At 36.8% G+C, this 20,385-nt stretch overlaps 1 protein-coding gene across 2 annotated transcripts in view; it reads left to right on the top strand.

The window, feature by feature from the left end:
* Positions 1 to 20,385, top strand: part of CCDC186 (coiled-coil domain containing 186) — a 47,500-nt gene that overhangs the window by 22,029 nt on the left and 5,086 nt on the right. For both annotated transcript variants that reach the window (XM_029245801.1, XM_029245802.1), the window contains 10 exons: positions 4,092 to 4,304; positions 5,208 to 5,327; positions 8,665 to 8,769; positions 9,236 to 9,334; positions 9,498 to 9,584; positions 11,155 to 11,297; positions 14,455 to 14,710; positions 15,361 to 15,550; positions 16,742 to 16,822; positions 19,314 to 19,524. In XM_029245801.1, the coding sequence (XP_029101634.1) occupies positions 4,092 to 4,304; positions 5,208 to 5,327; positions 8,665 to 8,769; positions 9,236 to 9,334; positions 9,498 to 9,584; positions 11,155 to 11,297; positions 14,455 to 14,710; positions 15,361 to 15,550; positions 16,742 to 16,822; positions 19,314 to 19,524 (1,505 nt within the window). The remainder of the gene's footprint in view (positions 1 to 4,091; positions 4,305 to 5,207; positions 5,328 to 8,664; positions 8,770 to 9,235; positions 9,335 to 9,497; positions 9,585 to 11,154; positions 11,298 to 14,454; positions 14,711 to 15,360; positions 15,551 to 16,741; positions 16,823 to 19,313; positions 19,525 to 20,385) is intronic.

The raw sequence follows: 20,385 nt of genomic DNA, 5'->3' as shown, positions 1-20,385 counted from the left end.
AAGAGTAGCCCCCGTTTGTCGCGTCTAAAGTCTGCACGCAACAACAAAGACCCAACGCAGCCATAAATAAATAAATAAATTTAAAGATTTATATATATTCTTTGGAATTATATTTTAAAATAGAAACAAAATGATAGTAAAATGTGCACAACAACAATTCAAACAGTAAAACATGTCTTCTTCCAAACTTTTTCTCCCACTCCGCACCCTTCCCAGAAGCAACCATTGATGCCAGTTTCCTGTATATATCCTTCTCAGAATATTTGTTGCATGGACAAGCATGTATATATTTCCTTTATTCCTCCCATCCTCCCCCGTTTTTAAACAAATGGCAACATACTACACTCAGTACTCTGTATCTGTTTCCTCTCTAATGATGAGTGTAGGTGAGGTTAATAATAGTAGCTGAAAACGGTTTACAAGTATTCACTTATTTAATATTCAGGATAACCCTAAGAGGTGGGTATTATTATGTAGATTTTGGAGATTGTTCCATTCAGTTGTTTCTAGATTGGCTTCATTCCTTTTCTCCCCTAACTTTTCCTCTCAACTTTTTGATTTGAGAATTTTTAAGCCTGTAGAAAAGGTAAAAGAATAGTAAAATGAACACTTGTATACCCTTAACCTAGAGTCACCAAACCTGGTGAGTTTTATTTAGAAATAGCTTCCTAGCATGAGTGTGCACATGTTCCTGCTCACACATGTGTACACTCCCCAGTTTAATTTTCCAGTTTGAGGTTTCTCCATTTCTCAGAACAGATATGTAGAATGTATCTGAACCTCAAATTTACAGGAGGGTAGAGTTAGTTATAAATTCTTAGGGACTTTGTAGCATGTCTCCCTCAGCCCCACATGACCTCATATTGGTAAGTATTCAGCCCTAACGAAGCATTCCTGCTGCTTCTTAGATTTTTTGGCCCTGAAATTTCCCATACTTTATTTATTTATTTATTTATTTTTTCTGTATGCGGGCCTCTCACTGTTGTGGCCTCTCCCGTTGCGGAGCACAGGCTCCGGATGCACAGGCTCAGCAGCCATGGTTCACGGGCACAGCCGCTCTGCGGCATGTGGGATCTTCCCGGACCGGGGCATGAACCCGTCTCCCCTGCATCGGCAGGCGGACTCTCAACCACTGCGCCACCAGGGAAGCCCTCCCATACTTTCTTGTGAGCTCAACTGTGCATTAAAAAAACATTTGTTGTACTTCATCTAAAATTTTAGGTGTTTTGAATGGGGAGGGTTCATCTGCCATACTTGGAGAAGCAGAACTACTTCTACAATTTATCTTAATTTTAGTTGACTATTGAATCCTATCAACTATGTTATTCATATCTTCATCCAAGTCAATGGTAAACATCTTAAAACTAGTCAAATCCGAAGACTTTTACTGACTCCTCTTTATCTGTGCCGTAATGGACTGACTTTCAATAGAAGCTTAAAGAGTAGTCAATTATCTCATTTGATACTCCCAACAATCTATGAAGTAGGTGCTGCTATTATCTGGGGTGGGATATAGAAATGTGAACTTTTAGCACCCCAGGTTATTCTTTTTTTTTTTTTTTTAATCCATTTGTTTTATTTATTTAAATTTTAATTTATTTATTTATTTTTGGCTGTGTCGTGTCTTAGTTGCGACATGCGGGCTCTTCATTGCACTGCACGGGCTCCTCTCTAGTTGTGGTACGCAGACTTCTCTAGTTGTGGCACGAGGGCTCCAGAGCGCATGGGCTGTGTAGTTTGCAGCACACGGGTTCTCTAGTTGAGGTATGCGGGCTCAGTAGTTGTGGCGCACGGGCTTAGTTGCCCTGTGGCATGTGGGATCTTAGTTCCCCAACCAGGGATCGAACCTGCATCACCTGCATTGGAAGGCAGATTCTTTACCACTGGATCACCAGGGAAGTCCCACCCCACGTTATTCTTTTGCAGCTGATTCAGGGATGACTCTGGGTAACAGGACATTCTGGTGCATATCCCCTCCTGTAGTTAAGAACCTTGTAATATGTTATCTCATGTATTATAATTATCTGTTTTCTGCTTCTTATCTCTTCAGTGAAGTTTCCATGTTGCTACCAGGTATCTTTTTAAAACACAATTTAATTTAATAAAATTTAAAACACCTTTTATTAAATCCGTCTTTGGCTTCTCTTTGCCTGTAGGATAAAATCTCAAATCATTAGCATGACAAGAAGAGAAGTCCTTCTTCCTTTCAGGATCTGATCTCTACCTCCTTTTCTGTTTTATAACTACTTCCTCTCCACTGCAATCAACACACCAAATTTAATCACTACAGAATAATTTAATGTCCTCTAAATATATCATGCTATTTTATACTTTTAGGCATTTGAGCCTAAAATAACCACATGATAACCACTCTAGCTTGAATTCCTTTCCTTGACTGATCCCTTTACTGAGTCCTTCAATGTCTAGCTCAAGTGTAGCACCTAGTTCAGGTACAAATAGCATCTTTCACCCTTCATGCCAACCCTTCCCAGGGACTGTTAGTATTTTTGTATTTTCAAAGAACTTTGTACATTCATCCACTAGAAATTGTTTCATAATCTTCGTTTATGTGTTGTTCTTACTAGGTAGTGAGCTCTTCCAGGACTTACCATGGCTTATTCTTCATTGTGTTCCCAAAAGCTAATCCATTATCTAAGCATTAAGTTATCATGGAACTGGACTTCTTTTAAAGTTGACATTACCATTAGTTGACTTTTTCTAAGTACAGTTATTCAGTTATCTAAAAATCTAGCTAATTCTGTCAGCCAATTCCATCACGGTTTTGTCAATCATTTGTCCACAAGCATGTCATCAGATCCTCAGGGATCTCTGCCATCCCTATTCCAGTGTTTTCTTTAATTTCTCTTGAAAATTAGTAGGCTATTTCAATGGGGGAAAAATCCAAATTGGATGATTTTTAAAAATACTTATATGTATAGTATTTTGAGTGGTTACTCGATGTGCTTATCAGCTGTAGCAGAACTTCATGAAACATTTTTTGTCAGTCACTTTTATCAGAGCATAGGAGGTTTCCCCACATTATCCTAACGCTAAACCTACTTCAATTCAGTTATAGTATTAGTTGGAGTTTACCACTAGATGCCATTGAAGATCCTTAAAGTTTAAGGATCCATCTTCTGTAAAATAAGTATGTGCTTCATCATATTTGCAAACTATGAATTTACTTAAATGAAGGGCTATCTGTAGAAGTTTTCATTGTATGAAATTTCACAGTATGGAGTACCAGCTTATAGTTACAGAGAATTTTAAGTTAGTATATAGATAGATGTCACACCTAATCCAATTAGGTATTTCTTGTTAAAATGCCAAATACTTTTCATACAGAGGAACCCAGTGATCACTAATTAGCATATTACTTACTTTTTTGTGAGGGAGCTAAGATTATAGATTTTAGAAATTGTCAGCCATAGACTCAGGATCCTGACAGAAAACAGAAACTGGTGATTTGGGGAGAATTTCATAAAAGGACTCTTTACAAAGGTATGGGTGAGATTAAGGGAGTCCAACCTGGGAAAATGCAGGATCCTGGGGCTGCTGGAGGAGCCATTATCACTCTTTGGGCTAAAGGAATAAGGAGACGGTGCAGGTAGTACAACCCAGAGAAGGTAGTTGCATAGAGAGGTCACCTGACAGGAAGAGTGTATGATTCTGGAGGAGCCAGATCTCATTCTCTGCCTACCCTCCTAATCTTCTGCTTAGTGCCTCCTGTTGGCCAAACCCAACTGGAAGTATGAGGGCAAAGAAACTTGTTGATATGGTCCCTGATGGTTACTTTCCCAGAGCACAGGGTGGGCTAGGAAAGAGTGGAAAAGTGATCTGAAGGAGTAAGCAGAAAATAGCAACCATATTAGCTAAATGAAAAGGAATAGGAAAGGGAAGAAGCAAATATTAATGATATTAATTTGTTCATTGTATCATTTCTCTTTTTTAAAATTTCATGACACAGGTCCTGAAAATCTTGTGTAAAAGACCAAAAAATACATTGGTGATATTATAGGAAAATATTATTTGTTTTAATTAATTTTTATTTGAAAAATAAGTTTTATTAATGCTAGATATTATTTTCAAAGGCCAACAAGAAATGTGAAGAGGCACGCCAGGAAAAAGAAGCAATGGTAATGAAGTATGTAAGAGGCGAGAAGGAATCTTTAGACCTTCGAAAGGAAAAAGAGATACTTGAAAAAAAACTTAGAGATGCAAATAAAGAATATGAGAAAAACACTAACAAAATTAAGCAACTTTCTCAGGAGAAAGGACGGCTGCACCAGCTGTACGAAACAAAGGTATAACTTTTGATATTGTATCTTATTTGAAACTTACTCTCTTTGCTTTTCCTTATTTAATCAAATAATCATAACTTAACATGGTTAAACCACTGTTAAACATAAAGTTTTTCTTAGTTTACCTTCAAAGAATGCTTTAATAATTCCAATACCTTGTTACTTAGCTGCAAAAAGTTTTTCCTATGAAAAGATAAGAAACTGACATGTTGTTTATTAGACAGATCTTTTTAAAAACTTTCTTTTAAAATCTACATGTTGAAGAAATGACTTTGTGCTTCAAAGGAAGATTTTATTTTGGTAAAAGATATACATGGTGTGTCACAATGTGAGTAGTTTTTGAGCCAGAAGTATACTTTGACCAGAATCTTAATGTAACACTTACTTAGACATCATAGAATTTATATTTTACTTGTAGAAAAACATGTTCTTACATGCTGTCCAAGGAGATTTAATTACTGTGCTATTTAGAATCCTTGCTATTAGCTAGCATCCTCATGGCGTAGTCTTGTGTCCAGTAGGTTATCATTTCTTGGTAATCAATGGTATTTTTTATTAATTAACTTTTAGTTCAGGAATGTTGTCATTGTTCTCAAGAATTCTGGCAAAACCAATTTAATTCATATTTCACCTTAATGTCAGCCAGTTGAGAAGAATCAGAAAGGTACGCTTATACTCACAGTGTACTAGTTGGTTAAGATATAAATGTTAATCACCTTATGTCTATTAATTGGTTTTAGGCTTTTACTGTCCTCTTATGAATTGAACTTTAAGTCAGTTTATAGGCCGTAATGTGCTAGCCCTGAATTATAGTGTTACTGCATTGATTATCTTGAGATATAAAAGATACACAAATGATTGGTTGGTTGTTTAAATGAAAAATATGACCTGGTGATATTATTTTAGGAAGGTGAAACTACTAGACTCGTCAGAGAAATAGACAAATTAAAGGAAGATATCAACTCTCAAATCATTAAAGTAAAATGGGCACAAAACAAATTAAAAGCAGAAATGGATTCACACAAGGTGAGTACTGTAATACAGTGGAAAAATTATTAGAATCAGTTTTAAGAGCACATGCAGTAATAGTTATTAATGAGGCATAAAGCTTAGTGACTCCTGTAGGATAGCTTGGGCCTGAATATTTGGTGATCATAAAAAGATACTTCCTTGCATGATTTACATATTAAATTGGATAGAATGTTGTTTTATCATTCATTGTTTTTAACCCCTCAGTGACTTTGTTCTTTAAGCATTTTTAGTGTTCTATATTTTCTATTAAACATTGTCAGGTTCGGGGGAAGAGAATATGTAGGTTATCAAAATTGAAAGTAAACTCTGGAAATTCTTAAAAAAATGTTAGTGATGATACAATTCTTATAATCAAGAAATATGAATTTTTATTTAAATATAAACATAACAAAGAAAGTTTCCTTATCTGTTTATTATGAATATAATTCTTTTGGTATTGTATATAATGAATATCATATTATTAAACAATATAATAAAAAGTGGTGATAAAGGCTGGTACCTGATGCCATAATTTTAAGCAGTAACTGAACTGGTGTAAGCAGTAATAAAAATCTGAAGATGATAGAATGTGAAGTAAAAAAAAAAACTTTGAAATATGATTTAAACAAAAGAGCCATGTTATTTATAACAGTTACCACATTTTCAAAAATAGGCTTAATGATATTGTTTAAATTATCATTGGCATCTCTTTAAATAATCCTAAGTTGGTAGAACTGTTAACCTTTGGATATTTGTATATTATAATATCAGAGAAAACTGTAGGGAGAAGTGTCTGTTGACAGTGGTCAAAGATAGGTTAGAGAATGGTAGGTTTCTGAGCTAATTGCTGATCAGCAAATGAGTGTTAGGAAACTATATGGGCAGAGAAAGAACTGCCAGAAGGAGTAGGGGCAACAATCCTTAGGGCTCACACAGGGCTACAAACCATTTGAAATTGTATTTGACACAGGAATCTCTCAATTGCTATGTTTTGAATAAATGAAGTGAGTACCTACTATGTATCAGGCTCTGTTTTAGTTATTGATGATATAGAAGTGGGGGGGTAAAACAGATAAAGTTCTGTTCTCTATCTCTCTCTCCTTCTTGTTGTTGAGCTAATATTCTCATATTTTAAAAAACAATATTTGAAAAAGCCTTCAAATGTTTAAATTTTAAAAGTAACACAGTTTTAATATAAGTGAAATTATTTTTAAAAGACCTGCAACTGAAAGTATGTAAGTAGGCACTTAATTGTATGGTAGGTTTATCCAAAACCAAAATGATGTATAAGAAGCCGTGTGTGAAGGATAGATGCAACTTACATTAAGAGATGACAGGAAAGGCATTCCAAGTGGAGGAACAGCAAGATAAGAGAGAAAAGGGAGATGAATATTTGGTGTTTGAGAAAACCAACCTAACTAGAACAGAAGGTTTATGTTAGGTATTCCTTTGTTAGTTCAACATTTATTACATGAACAATTAATATGTGGCAACTACTGAGCTAGGTGTTATCCAGAAGCTGTATCCTCAGTGGGGGAAGCATGTAAGCTGCTGTACAATGTATCAAGTGTTACAATCTAGGGATTCCCTGGATTCTATCTATGGGAAGGCAGAATAGCAACTTCTACCCCTTTCTGAAGGGAAGCTACTAGGAGGAGATGATACCTAAACTCTCATTTGAAATCCACATGATAGCCCAAATTATGGGACTGGATGGGTACTCTGAAGGAGAATGTTGGAGCTACAGGGTAGGGCTGTACTGGGACAGTCACCACAGGAAGTCTAGCTAGTCAAGGAGACAGCGAAGGCAATGATGAAGTGGGCAAAAACAGGAGTATGTTGTCTTGTAAACAGAGGAAGGCTATTCAGAGTCAGGAGTGATCAGAACTGGAACAGGTAAGTCAAGAAGAAGAAATGAGAAAAAGCAATTGGATTTGATGAGAAAGTAGTCCCTGCAGACCTTCAGAATTGTTATTTTAGGAGAGTAGTTAGGAACAGAAACCAAATTGCAGCATGAATCTGTAAAAAAGTTTTGAATAGATACGTTGGCCATAAACCAAACAATTGACTTTTATATGGATCTACAAAGAACTGCTTAAACACTTTGCTCTTTTTGTCTTTTCAGGTTAGTAACTTCTAGTGATTTGATGAAAACTCTATCAAATTTAACTTTATTTAATGACTATCAATTAACTGTTCAGGCCACATTTAGTTTTTTGTCAGAAGCATAAAATGTTATTACTAAAATAGTATCTGACTCCAGTGGCAGTGCTACGACAAGAGCTTCTCTACTGTCTGGTCATTGTTCTCACCATTCATCACATCACTATGCCAACCTTGCTGTCTGTAAAGGAAAAGCCCAGTTTTCCTTCAGTGTAGGGAAAAATCCAGTTCTCCCTACTGTGGGTTTCTTCCCTTTGTGTCTCTTTTACTTTTACACAGAACACTTCACTTCTGTCACTTCTGGTTACCAATGTGAGAAGGCTTTTCCCCACAACAAGCCATTCTCTGTGATACCAGCTGAGTGGCCTACAACTTAACTCAGTTTTGACACTATCGATCCAGAGATAGTGTCAGATCCCACAGGTTAAAGGCTCAGTCCCACAAGACTTCCCCCACCTCCCACTTCAGGCACCAGTCCCAAGCCCAGGTTATCACCTGTTCTTCTGATCAACTGGCTATAGATTGGAGGTTCTAACAACCCCCCCCCCCCCGCCTTGGGTTCAAAAATTTGCTACAGTACCACACAGAACTCGGGGAATGAGTACAGTTATTTACCTTTACCAGTTTATTAAAGGACATTATAAAGGGTCAGATGAACAGTCAGATAAAGAGATACATAAGGTGAGGTCTGGGAAGGTCCCAAGTGCAGGAGCTTCTGTCCCTCTGGAGTTAGGGTGTGTCACCTTCTCGATATTGGATGTGTGCACCATCTGGAAGCTCCCCGAGCCTCATACTTTTGTTTTTTTGTGGAGGCTTCATCACATAGGCTTGAGATTGATCATTAACTCCATTTTTACCCTTCTGCCTTCTCAAGGGAATGGGGGACAGGGTTGAAAAGTCCAAGCTTCTAACCATGACTTGGTCTTTCTGGGGACCAGCTGTCATCCAGAAGTCCAGTCAGAGTCACCTCAGTAGAACAAAAGACACTCCTATCACTTGGGAAATTATGAGGATTTCAGGAGCTCTGTGGCAGGAACAGAGGTTAAAGACCAGTATTAGAACAAGAGATGCTCCTAATGTTTTTATCACTTAAAAAATTACAAGGGTTTTAGGAGCTCTGTGCCAGGAACTGGGGACAGAGACCAATATATATTTTCTATCATCTCACATTGTCTTTTTGTCAATGCAGGAAACCAAAGATAAACTCAAAGAGACAACAACAAAATTAACTCAAGCAAAGGAAGAAGCAGATCAAATTCGGAAAAATTGTCAGGATATGATAAAAACATATCAGGTATGCTTAAATTTTTGAATAGATTAGTAACAAATTATGCCAGATATCAGTACTCTTGTTTCATAAATTTTTGTATCTACAATATTCGAAGTGTGGAATAGATTTGGTAGGGCAGCTAAATTAAATACAGGCTATTTCCTATGTTAAAGTACTTGCAGGTTAAATAGAGATCTTACTAGAGAAGTTTTCAACCAAATAAAAACACTAGAAAACGTTAGAAGAATGAAGAGTACAAGAAAATGTATAACTTAAAAAAAGAGCCCATTCTATTATGTTATATATGTTAAGTATGCTCTTCTAGTTGGTGCAAAATTGACGTATTTAAAATATTTGAGTACAGTCATCAATTTTACATACATGAGCTATGTATTTCACGATGAGGAAACTTAATTGCAAAAGCCTTCTTCACATTTCAAAGCATAAAACTTTAAAAATTGTCATACTTTTGTCATTTCTTTCCCATTAGGAATCAGAAGAAATTAAATCAAATGAGCTTGATGCCAAGCTTAGAGTCACAAAAGGAGAACTTGAAAAACAAATGCAAGAAAAATCTGACCAGCTAGAAGTGAGTAGCTTTGTTCTTTGTATACCTTGGATGGTATAATATAGAGGAGAGAAACAAGTACTTATTGCCAGCTACTTTAAGGCCTTCTGGAAGGAGCAGGTAATAAATTTTAGATCTGGTTTAGTATATAATGATTTGTGGTTTCTTTTAAACTTTTTTAAAGATGCATCATGCCAAAATAAAGGAACTAGAAGATCTGAAGAGGACATTTAAGGAGGGCATGGATGAGCTACGAACACTGAGAACAAAGGTAATTCAGTCTTTAGTCATGACTCCAGAGGAAGGATAACTATCTTTAATTTTGTACTCATTCTGATTTTTAAATCTTGGGGAAAGGATATTTATATAGAAATATTCCAAAATCAAATAGTAGCATGTCTATTCCCTAGCAACAAAATTGACTCTTAGAGAAATAAAAGTGTCTTCCATTTCAGTCCCTTTAAAGTGTTTGCCAAACATTCCTGTTTCACAGCACATTTGCTTTATCTATAAGTTATCCTTGGTCCTCTGTTACATGGGCTTTAGAGCTGTGTCAGAAAATAATAGAAAGGGACTGCCCTGGTGGCGCAGTGGTTAAGAATCTGCCTGCCAATGCAGGGGACACAGATTCGAGCCCTGGACTGGGAAGATCCCACATGCCACGGAGCAACTAAGCCCGTGTGCCACAACTGCTGAGCCTGTGCTCTACAGCCCGTGAGCCACAACTACTGAGCCTGCGTGCCTAGAGCCTGTGTTCCGCAACAAAGAGAAGCCACCACAATGAGAAGCCTGCGCACCGCAACAAAGAGTAGCCCCGCTTGCTGCAACTAGAGAAAGTAGAGAAAGCCTGCACGCAGCAATGAAGACCCAATGCAGCCAAAAATAAATAAATAAAATTAATTAATGAGAAAAGAAAAGAAAGAAAATAATAGAAAACCTTTACATTTCTCCTAGGTATATTTAATAGTCTTGTATACAGTTTTTTTAAAAAATGTTTGCTTGCTTGTTTATTTATTTATTTATTTGATTGCGTTGGGTCTTAGTTGCAGCACACAGGATCTTCATTGCATCATGCGGGGTCTTTCGTTGTGGCATGTGGGCTCTTCATTGCAGCGTGCAGGCTTCTCTCTAGTGTGGCACGCGGACTCAGTAGTTGCAGCATGCGGGCTCTCTTAGTTGCGGGCTCTCACGTGGGCGCTAGAGCACGCAGGCTAAGTAGTTGCGGTGCATGGGCTTAGTTGCTCTGCAGCATGGGGGATCCTAGTTCCCTGACCAGGGATTGAACCCACATCCCCTGCATTGGAAGGCAGATTCTTAACCACTGGACCACCAAGGAAGTCCCTTGTATACAGTTTTAATTTCTAACAACCTCTTAAATCTTTTCTAGTGTTATGGTTCTCATTTTAAGAATATTTGCCCTTTTAATATAAGTGTGAAATATGTTATCATTATATATCTTTCATTTATTTAGAAATAGGCTTTTAGGTAACCACCTTGAATTTGCGATCACTTAATAATTTTTAAAGTGTCTTTCATGTACCTTTCTATTTGTTTTTCATGCCAGTACTTTGAGGCAGATAGGGAACGTACATCCTCTTTTCAGATGAGAAAATGGAGATTCAGCCAGAATGAAGTGGCATGTTAAAAATCCCATGACTAAATCATGAGAAATCTGAGACTGAAACCCAAGACTGTTAACTTCCTATTATATTTTCTTCATGTTAATTAATATTGCTTCAGAATTTAGCTTAGATTATTAATATATAACCACTGTCTGAAATAGCTAATAAAGAACAAGAAAATATTGTTTGTAGTTTAACTCAATTATGATGATTTGATAGGTAAAATGTCTAGAAGATGAACGATTGAGAACAGAAGATGAATTATCAAAATATAAAGAAATTATTAATCGCCAAAAAGCTGAAATTCAGAATTTATTGGACAAAGTGAAAATTGCAGGTCAGATACAGGAGCAGCATCAAAGGTATAAAATGAGCAACTTCTGTTTATGCTAATCGACAGGCTTTTTGATTCTATCTTGTTTCTGTTTTTAAATGCAATTGTTGCATTAAATAAGAGTAATTTTATATTTTACTAGATAAAAAAAACTTTAATTCCTGTCTTCATTTGAACTTATTTTGGGTTTTCTTTGTAGTTCCCATCACGGCTTCTAAAAATCAAAGTTTATATTCCCTAAATATTGGCAGTAGTTTTTTTTTTTTTTTTTGGCAGTAGTTATTTATAAGACAGAATGGATTGTAGTTTTTTATCCATTCCTTAGCTTTCAAATTCTATTACTTATACACAGTATAAGTAGGTTTTCTTCTAAGAGATAGATATGTATCTATGTCTATATCTTTGCATGTATGTAGCTCAAGGTCAGGAGGTAACATTATTCCTTGGCTTCTTTTCTTTTTTTTTATAAATTTATTTTATTTATTTTTGGGGGCTGCTTTGGGTCTTTGTTGCTACACACGGGCTTTCTCTAGTTGCGGTGAGTGGGAGCTACTCTTTGTTGTGGTGCGCATGCTTCTCATTGTGGTGGCTTCTCGTTGCAGAGCATGGGCTCTAGGCATGTGGACTTCAGTAGTTGTGGTGCGTGGACTCAGTGGTTGTGGCTCGTGGGCTCTAGAGTGCAGGCTCAGTAGTTGTGGCTCATGGGCTTAGTTGCTCTGCAGCATGTGGGATCTTCCTGGAGCAGGGCTCGAACCTGTGTCCCCTGCATTGGCAGGCAGATTCTTAACCACTGCGCCACCAGGGAAGTCCTATTCCTTGGCTTCTTATAAAGCCATTTAGCTAAATTCTACTTACGACATTACCTGAGAGAGCCTGGATTCAGGCTGGATCCAGATACCTTCTTCTTCATACCCTAGCAACACCCAGGCTGCTGAGTGTTGCTGAAGAAATCCTCAAGATCATCCAGATTGATGCTGCTATAAATTCATGGTTAGCAACCAACCTCAACTGGGAATCCTAATGCACCTCCAGTCCTACCATATGTCCTTAGTCAGAGCGTTCTCCCCATCTTCTTAGCATTATTCCAAACCTTACTGCTTTCTTCACACTTCTGATCTTCCCTCTCACCTTGCTCTTTACTCTTGTCAGGCGATTACCTCTTACTTCACAGAAAAAAAGGGAGCTGTCAGGTGACAGTTCTCTCAACCTCTTGCTATCAGTCCTATGAACTTGCCTGCATCTGCAGTCATTTCTCTTTTCCTTCTGTTATTATGGAAGAAATGTTCCTATTCTTTCTGAATCAAATTGTGGTCCCTACTCCTACTGTGGATCCCATGCTCTTCTGCCTTCTCAGGGTCTTTCTTGATTATTCCTTCTTTATCCTTTATCTCTTACCTCCCTCTTTTTACTGACTTTTCTTCTTTCTACATTTAAATATTATATCTTAAAAACATCAAAACTCCTATGATCTCCTTTCTCCCTTTCTTCACAACCAAAAATGTCTTTATAGAATCATCTGTGCTTGTTCTCCATTTCTTCACATGCTTTGTTCTTCTGTTCCTCTCCATTTATTCTAATGCCCTAGCATTCCATTACAAACTGCTAATGCATCCTTAAATATAGTAGATATTTCCCAGATTAAGCCTTGCTTGAATTTTCAGTATGGACACACTAAGCCCATTACCTTTCTTGACATGCTCTGTTCTTTTGGCTTCATTTCCTTGTACTTTCCTGGTGTTCCTCCCCACTTTCTGGCCAATCTTTTCTGTCTCCTTGGCAGCCTTCTCTTTATGTCATAAAGCTGTTTTTTGTTCTTATTTTATTATAACCCTGGGTAATCCTAACTCTTTCAGTAGTGTGCTGCAGGACCTTCAAGTTAATTATCATCAACCCTTTTTGCTGAGCTCCAGATACACAAGTATCAAAGACACCTCAAACTTATAATTTGTCCAATACTGATTCATGTATCTTGTCCACAAATATGCTTCTCTGATGTTCCTGAGATGAATGATGAGTGTGACATCCACATGATTTTCCAACCCAGGAACCTGGGAGTTACCCTTGGCTCTTCTTTCCTTTCCCTCACACATGTAACCAGTCACAAAATATTTTTGATGCTAACTCTTTAATATCTTTCAAATCCATTTACTGTTTACATCCCCACTGCTGCTACCATTGTCCAACCCATTATCAGCTCTCCTGGCAAACTGCCAGGGCTTCTAAACTGTTTTGTTTTTTTGCTTCCCTTTTAGTCTGTTTCCTACACTGTGGTTAGGATAATCTTTTTTACAAAGGAAATCTCAAACCTCTCAATGATTTCCCATTGCCTCAAGGATTGCCTAGTGAGTTCAGATGGCTTAACATGGCTTGGAAGATCATTGGTAACCTTGCTTCTCCCTCTGTGCCTTCTCCTTCTTTATTCTGTATTTCAGCAATAGTTGGTTAACAAATGTTAATTAATTGTCTCCTAGATGCTGAGCCCTGTGTTAAGTGCTAGGATATAGTACTGTCCTTATCCTCATTGGTATTGAACATCTGTTTGTTAGTACCAACAAGAAGTCATTCTCTTGTTCCCTTCCCAGCTTTGCACATACTGTTTCCTCTACCTGGAACATATTTTGTTTTCCCACTCACTGTTACTTTCCCTTTAGCTCAGGAATTAGCAAACTATGGCCCAGAAGCCAAATCCAGCTCACTGCCTCTTTCTGTCAATAAACTTTTTTTTGGGAACACAGCCACTCTCATTCCTTTATGTATTATGTGTGGCTGCTTTCACACTACAGTGGCAGAGTTATAAACAGTTGTAACAAAGGCCATATGCTCCAGAAGCCTACATTGTTTGCTGTGTGGGCCTTTTATAGGAAAAGTTTGCTAACCCTTTAAATATTAGTTTACTCATCACTTACACTAGCTTAGGTGACCCACTCTGCTTTCATCATCAAAAATGTTTTTTCACACTACTTGACTAAAAGTTCTTTGAAAGCAGGGGCCATGTCAGTCTTGCTTATGTATATTCCCAGCTCTTAGTTCCTAGCATATATTAGGCATTCATAGTAATCCAAATAAATATTTGGATGAATGAATAAAAGTACCTTCATAAAGAATTTCATTTGATGAAAATTCTCAAACCATTAATGTCTTTTAATAGTTTAATTTTTTTCTTAATTGTGAACTTTGTTTTCTAGAGGTAAACAAGAAATTGAAAATTTGAAGGAAGAAGTGGAAAGTCTTAATTCTTTGATTAATGACCTACAAAAAGACATCGAAGGCAGTAGGAAAAGAGAATCTGAGCTACTACTGTTTACAGAAAAGCTCACTAGTAAGAATGCACAACTTCAATCTGAATCCAATTCTTTGCAGTCACAGTTTGATAAACTTTCCTGTAGTGAAAGTCAGTTACAAGGCCAATGTGAACACATGAAACAGACAAATATTAATTTGGTAAGTATAAGTGTACATTTAACTTTTAAAGCAACATAGCAAGTAGCACAAATTAAATTTCCCTAAAAGCATAAACTTAATGGTAGTTGATTAAACTCTTTTTTTTTTTTTGGCACTGACTTTCTGATAATTTCAAATGCTATGAGAAATGTCAGTTTTTCCTTTCAACTTATGTAGTTTATAATAAAAATTTTTCCCTAACATCGTTAGGAAGAAATATTTCCCTTTTGAAAGTAAGAAAACCAGGGTTTTTTTGTTATTCCTAACTGGATTTATTATATATTTCTTAAAAGAACTTTAAATTTCTATATTTTTATAGCTTAAAAATGGTTTAATATTTCCAAGTAGTGAGAGTATCTTCAGGTTACTCATAAAAATAATTTGAGACTTTAAACCAGAAATAGAGACATGAAAAAAAAAATACAGAGACCCGTATCACATGTTGTTTTACATGTATAGAATGGCAGATGCATTAATATCCCCCTGCGTTACTGTATAAAGAATTTGAGGAGCTCAGTAAACAAAACCTGATAGTGAGTGATGACAGAAGAATTTACTATGAAAGACCTAGTATTTTTAAGGTTTTAAACTGTGAACAGTAATTGAAACAGATATTAAAGTTGGTATTTTTTATCTTATTTAATATTTAGGAAAGTAGATTGTTAAAAGAAGAAGAACTGCGAAAAGAGGAAGTCCAGACTCTGCAAGCTGAACTCACTTGTAGACAAACCGAAGTTAAAACATTGAGTACCCAGGTCGAAGAATTAAAAGATGAATTAGTAACTCAAAGACGTAAACATGCCTCTAGTGTCAAGGATCTTACCAAACAACTTCAGCAAGGTATAAAATTTTTCTACACTTAGACCTTGAATGTTTTTGTTTCTTTTCACTGTTAAGGATTTATAGAAAAAGTATATTTTACATCAGTTTCTCCCACATTGATTAGAGCTGTGTGTTCTTTTTAATGTATTAATGTTAATAAACCACATGGCTGACCTTCTTGTAGTTCCATGAATAGTTTATAGCATGTTCTATGTTAAAAGACATTTATTCACAGAACCACAAAATGTAGGAATTGAGAAAGTACCTTACCAAGGCAGTAGTGTCTAGACTTTGTTGATCACATACTGCTGTCAATAAAAAAGTATTTAAGTATTTGTTCTCCAATTTGTATCTAGTTATTTGTAAATTTTAAACATGTATTACTCTAGTTTATGCACATTAGAAAAACATGAAAAATACAAATTTAAAAAGATTAGATTAAATATAAGTATAAATAGAGTTCTGATATTTTCTCCCTACCCTTGTCTGTGAGTTGTTTTGTGCAGCATCTAGGGTACCTGCCCCCACCTTGTAGACCTCTCACTTAGAGATCATTGAACCCTAACCCTTATTCTTAGGGGAAACTGAGACCCAGAAAGGTTATAAATTACCTGGACACAACAATTAACATCTAGAACTGGAACCCAGATTTCTTACATTTAAAAATTCATACAAATTGGGAGTCTGTGCTATGTGATTGGATACAAAGATGAATAAGAGATGTATTCTGACATCCTATTCTCTACTATTCCCCACTGCTATATTTGTATTAAAATAGGGTGAAATATAGTAATATGGTAAAAGAGACTTAGTATTTACTTAATATAAATATATTCAGATATTTGCCGTAAGAATTTAGTTTGTTTTCATAGATGTGATTGAAGGGAAATTTGGGGGAAATTTGTGGTAGTGTAGAGCTCTTCGAAATCTTTCAGGACTCCAAAAGTTAGGTTCTGTGTACCTAAGTGATGCCTGTATCAGTTGTTATCATAATGTTGTTTCCATATATTTTGTATATGACCTGTACATTTCTAGATGTCATTTTATATGAATGACCCTACAGCCCTCCTTTCGAAAGTACATGTTCAAGAAATTTCTCTTGTTGTTTATGCCGTTTTGGCCTAAGTGATTTTAGCAATTAAAATCAGAGATAGTGGGGGCCAGTGGTCATGACAGTTGTCACAAGTAATCCATTTCTTTTTCCTGCAGCACGAAGAAAGTTAGATCAGGTTGAGAATGGAAGCTATGATAAAGAAGTCAGCAGCATGGGAAGTCGTTCTAGTTCATCAGGTGAAAAACTAATGTTTTTACAGTTGTTTTTTAGTGATTGATTATAAAAAGAAATAGCATTTTTCGGGAATTCCCTGGTGGTCCAGTGGTTAGGGCTCTGTGCTTTCACTGCCGAGGGTGTGGGTTCAATCCCTGGTCAGGGAACTAAGATCCCATGAGCCGCGGCATGGCCAAAAAAAAAAAGGAAAAGAAATAGGATTTTTTGTTTAAAAAGTATCGATATGCTTTTCTTTAATTTTGAATTATAAAAAGCAGTAGTTGTACATAATTATGTTGTAAAAAGTATTTCCAGTTAAATTTTTAATCTCCAGTTAAATGTTTAATCATTAGACAGGGTTTCAAGTTTGTCATGGGTTTCTATACCATCTGTCTCCCTACCTCCTTTTCCGTACCTGCTTCTTTATTCTGTGCAACAGTTTACTCTTCCATTTTTAAATTCAGATTTGTATCCATCTATAGAGAGATTTGGTGTAGTATGCTCTTTCGTTTTCTTTTAATTTTATATTACTTTTAACACCTGAGAGCTAATGAAATGGTCATCATTATATATCAGATTTTATATATATATATGTATGTGTGTGTGTGTGTGTGTATTTTTAAATCTTTTTGCTTTTCTCATGGTAAATATACCTATAGTCTAAAGCAAAAATTGAATCTATAAAATTATGATCAGTAGCACTGTGAAAATTATAGTTGGCAAAATATCAGCATATTTACCATTTTTGGAATGCCAGGAACCGTGCTAAATGTTTTAAACATATCATTTACTCACAGAACAGCCATGTGAAATAAGTGTTGTATTCCCATTTTACAGATGGGGAAACTTAAGATTCATAGTGGTTGCATGACTTTCCCAAAATCCACAGTAACAGAACTCTCAGGCTCTGGAGTCTGCACGCCACTACATACACTGCCTCCCAGGAGTTGCACATTAGGGGAAAAAACATCATCAACTGTTACAATAGTGGGAAAATTGTGTAGTAGAAAGAACATGGGTTTGAGATTACACATTGGGTATTTAGATCCCAGCTCTACCATTTATTTGTGCATGACCTTGGATAAGATATATTACTTGTCTTAAATGTACATAATAAGGTTAGGAAAAAAATGTGTCTTTGTAGGATAAAAAGGATTAGAAATTCTTCTCAAATAATTTTGGTAAAAATAATAGCTAACATGTACTTAGTGCATACTATATATGCTGTTCATGCACTTCAGACATGTTAACTAATTTAATGAGGATAACAGTCCTACGAGGCAAATCATATTATGATTCACATTTTGAAATGAAGTGACCTTGATACAGAGAGTTAACTTGTCCAAAGTCACACAGCTTGAAAGTGGAGAAGTAAGATTTGAACCTAGGAAGACTGGTTCCAGAGCTTAACCCACTGGCTATATTCTGTCTTCTGTCTTCATCTGTGTCTGTCTCAGTTTAATTTTGGTGTCACTTCAGACTTGTTTTTCTGACTTTTCTGGAATTTCTCATTTCTCTATTGCACTTACTCATTCTGTTCCTGAGAGACATACTAGACCCTTCTTCCTTCCTCCCTCCCTCCCTCCCTCCCTCCCTCCCTCCCTTCCTCCCTTCCTTCCTTCCTCCCTTCCTCCCTTCCTTATTTATGGCTGCCTTCAGCCTTCATTGCTGTGCACAGGCTTTCTCTAGTTGCCGTGAGTAGGGGCTACTCATTGTTGTGGTGCACGGGCTTCTCATTGTGGTGGCTTCTCTTGTTGAGAAGCACAGGCTCTAGGCACGTGGGCTTCAGTAGTTTTTTTTTTTTACATCTTTATTGGAGTATAATTGCTTTACAATCGTGTGTTAGTTTCTGCTTTATAACAAAGTGAATCAGTTATACATATGTTCCCATATCTCTTGCGTCTCCCTCCCTCCCACCCTCCCTATCCCACCCCTCTAGGTGGTCACAAACCACCGAGCTGATCTCCCTGTGCTTTGCGGCTGCTTCCCACTAACTATCTATTTCACGTTTGGTAGTGTATATATGTCCATGCCACTCTCTCACTTTGTCACAGCTTACCCTTCCCCCTCCCCATATCCTCAAGTCCATTCTGTAGTAGGTCTGTGTCTTTATTCCTGTCTTATCCCTAGGTTCTTCATGACATTTTTTTTTCTTAAATTCCATATATATGTGTTAGCATAAGGTATTTATCTTTCTCTTTCTGACTGACTTCAGTAGTTTTGGCACACGGGCTTAGTTGCTCTGTGGCATGTGGGATCTTCCCGGACCAGGGATTGAACCCGTGTCCCCTGCATTGGCAGGCAGATTCTTAACCACTGTGCCACCAGGGAAGCCCTAGACCCTTTTTTCTATCATCAGTGTATTCAGAAACAAGAACTCAGGTCACGTATGACTTGTGTTCTGTACCCAACTCTGTTAAATTGAATATGTGAAAATGATACTAGAAGAAATAATATATGAGATTAGAGTTGACTCCAGACTAAGTACAATAAGTGGATTTTTTTTGTCTTCAGGGTCCCTCAATGCTCGAAGCAGTGCAGAAGATCGATCTCCAGAAAATACTGGGTCGTCAGTAGCTGTAGATAACTTTCCAGAAGTAGACAAGGCCATGCTGATTGAGAGGATAGTAAGGCTGCAAAAGGCACATGCTCGGAAAAATGAAAAGATAGAATTTATGGAGGATCACATCAAACAATTGGTGGAAGAAATTAGGAAAAAAACAAAGTATGTATTATTATGGTACTGTAATCTGTGTTCAAAATACCATTATTCACATGGTAAAGTTATTGTGTTCAAAATTAGTCATATCAAGAGTTTTTCTTTCAAAAAATAGTTCTTAAAACTATAGTCATTCAGTTCCCAATCTTTTACTGATAACTTATTTATGTTCTAGGTTTTGGGACTACAGACATTAAAGAAAACACAGGTCTTTCCTTTAAGGTGATACAGAGTTCAGTAGACACTAATTTTTTAAGATACTAAAATACCTTTGGACTTAAAAACAGATAGTGCTCTACTTAGCTTTTTATTTTCAAGATGGTGGTTTTAAGAGATACTGGGGTTGTGGATTATCATTCCTGTTGGGCAGGACATAGTGAGTTATTATTGGGCATCTACTAAATATAGTAGAGAAATATAAATATAAGGCACTGTGCCTGTGAGTTAACAGTATCTCATTGATTTCTTAAAACTACCCAGGGAGAGAATGAATCCTCTAGTTCAGGGGTCCCCAACTCCCGGCAATGCAGGCTTCCCATCGCTCGCATTACTGCCTGAAGTAGCCCACCCCACGCCCCAGGCCGTGGAAGAACTGTCTTCCACGAAACTGGTCCCTGGTGCCAGAAAGGTTGGGGACCACTGTGTCTAATTTGATAGGTTAATTAATTGGGGCTCAGGTCAAATTACTAAATGTTCCAGAGTCACCACTCATCCTGTAAGTGACAGACCGAGAGTTGGAAATCCAAACCCAGCTCTGACTGGCTCCAGAGCCTGTGCTGGGCCAAATTCCTCTCACAGATACCATATTCATTTAAGTAATATTGTGGGTCTTTACCCATGACTTAAAAATTTTTATTTTGAAATAAG

This window comes from Monodon monoceros, unplaced genomic scaffold, assembly GCF_005190385.1.
Source record: "Monodon monoceros isolate NGI ecotype Baffin Bay Population unplaced genomic scaffold, NGI_Narwhal_1 Super_Scaffold_4, whole genome shotgun sequence".
Lineage (NCBI taxonomy): Eukaryota > Metazoa > Chordata > Mammalia > Artiodactyla > Monodontidae > Monodon > Monodon monoceros.
Note: the sequence above shows the minus strand (reverse complement) of the source record. Positions and strands in the feature narration are given on the sequence as shown.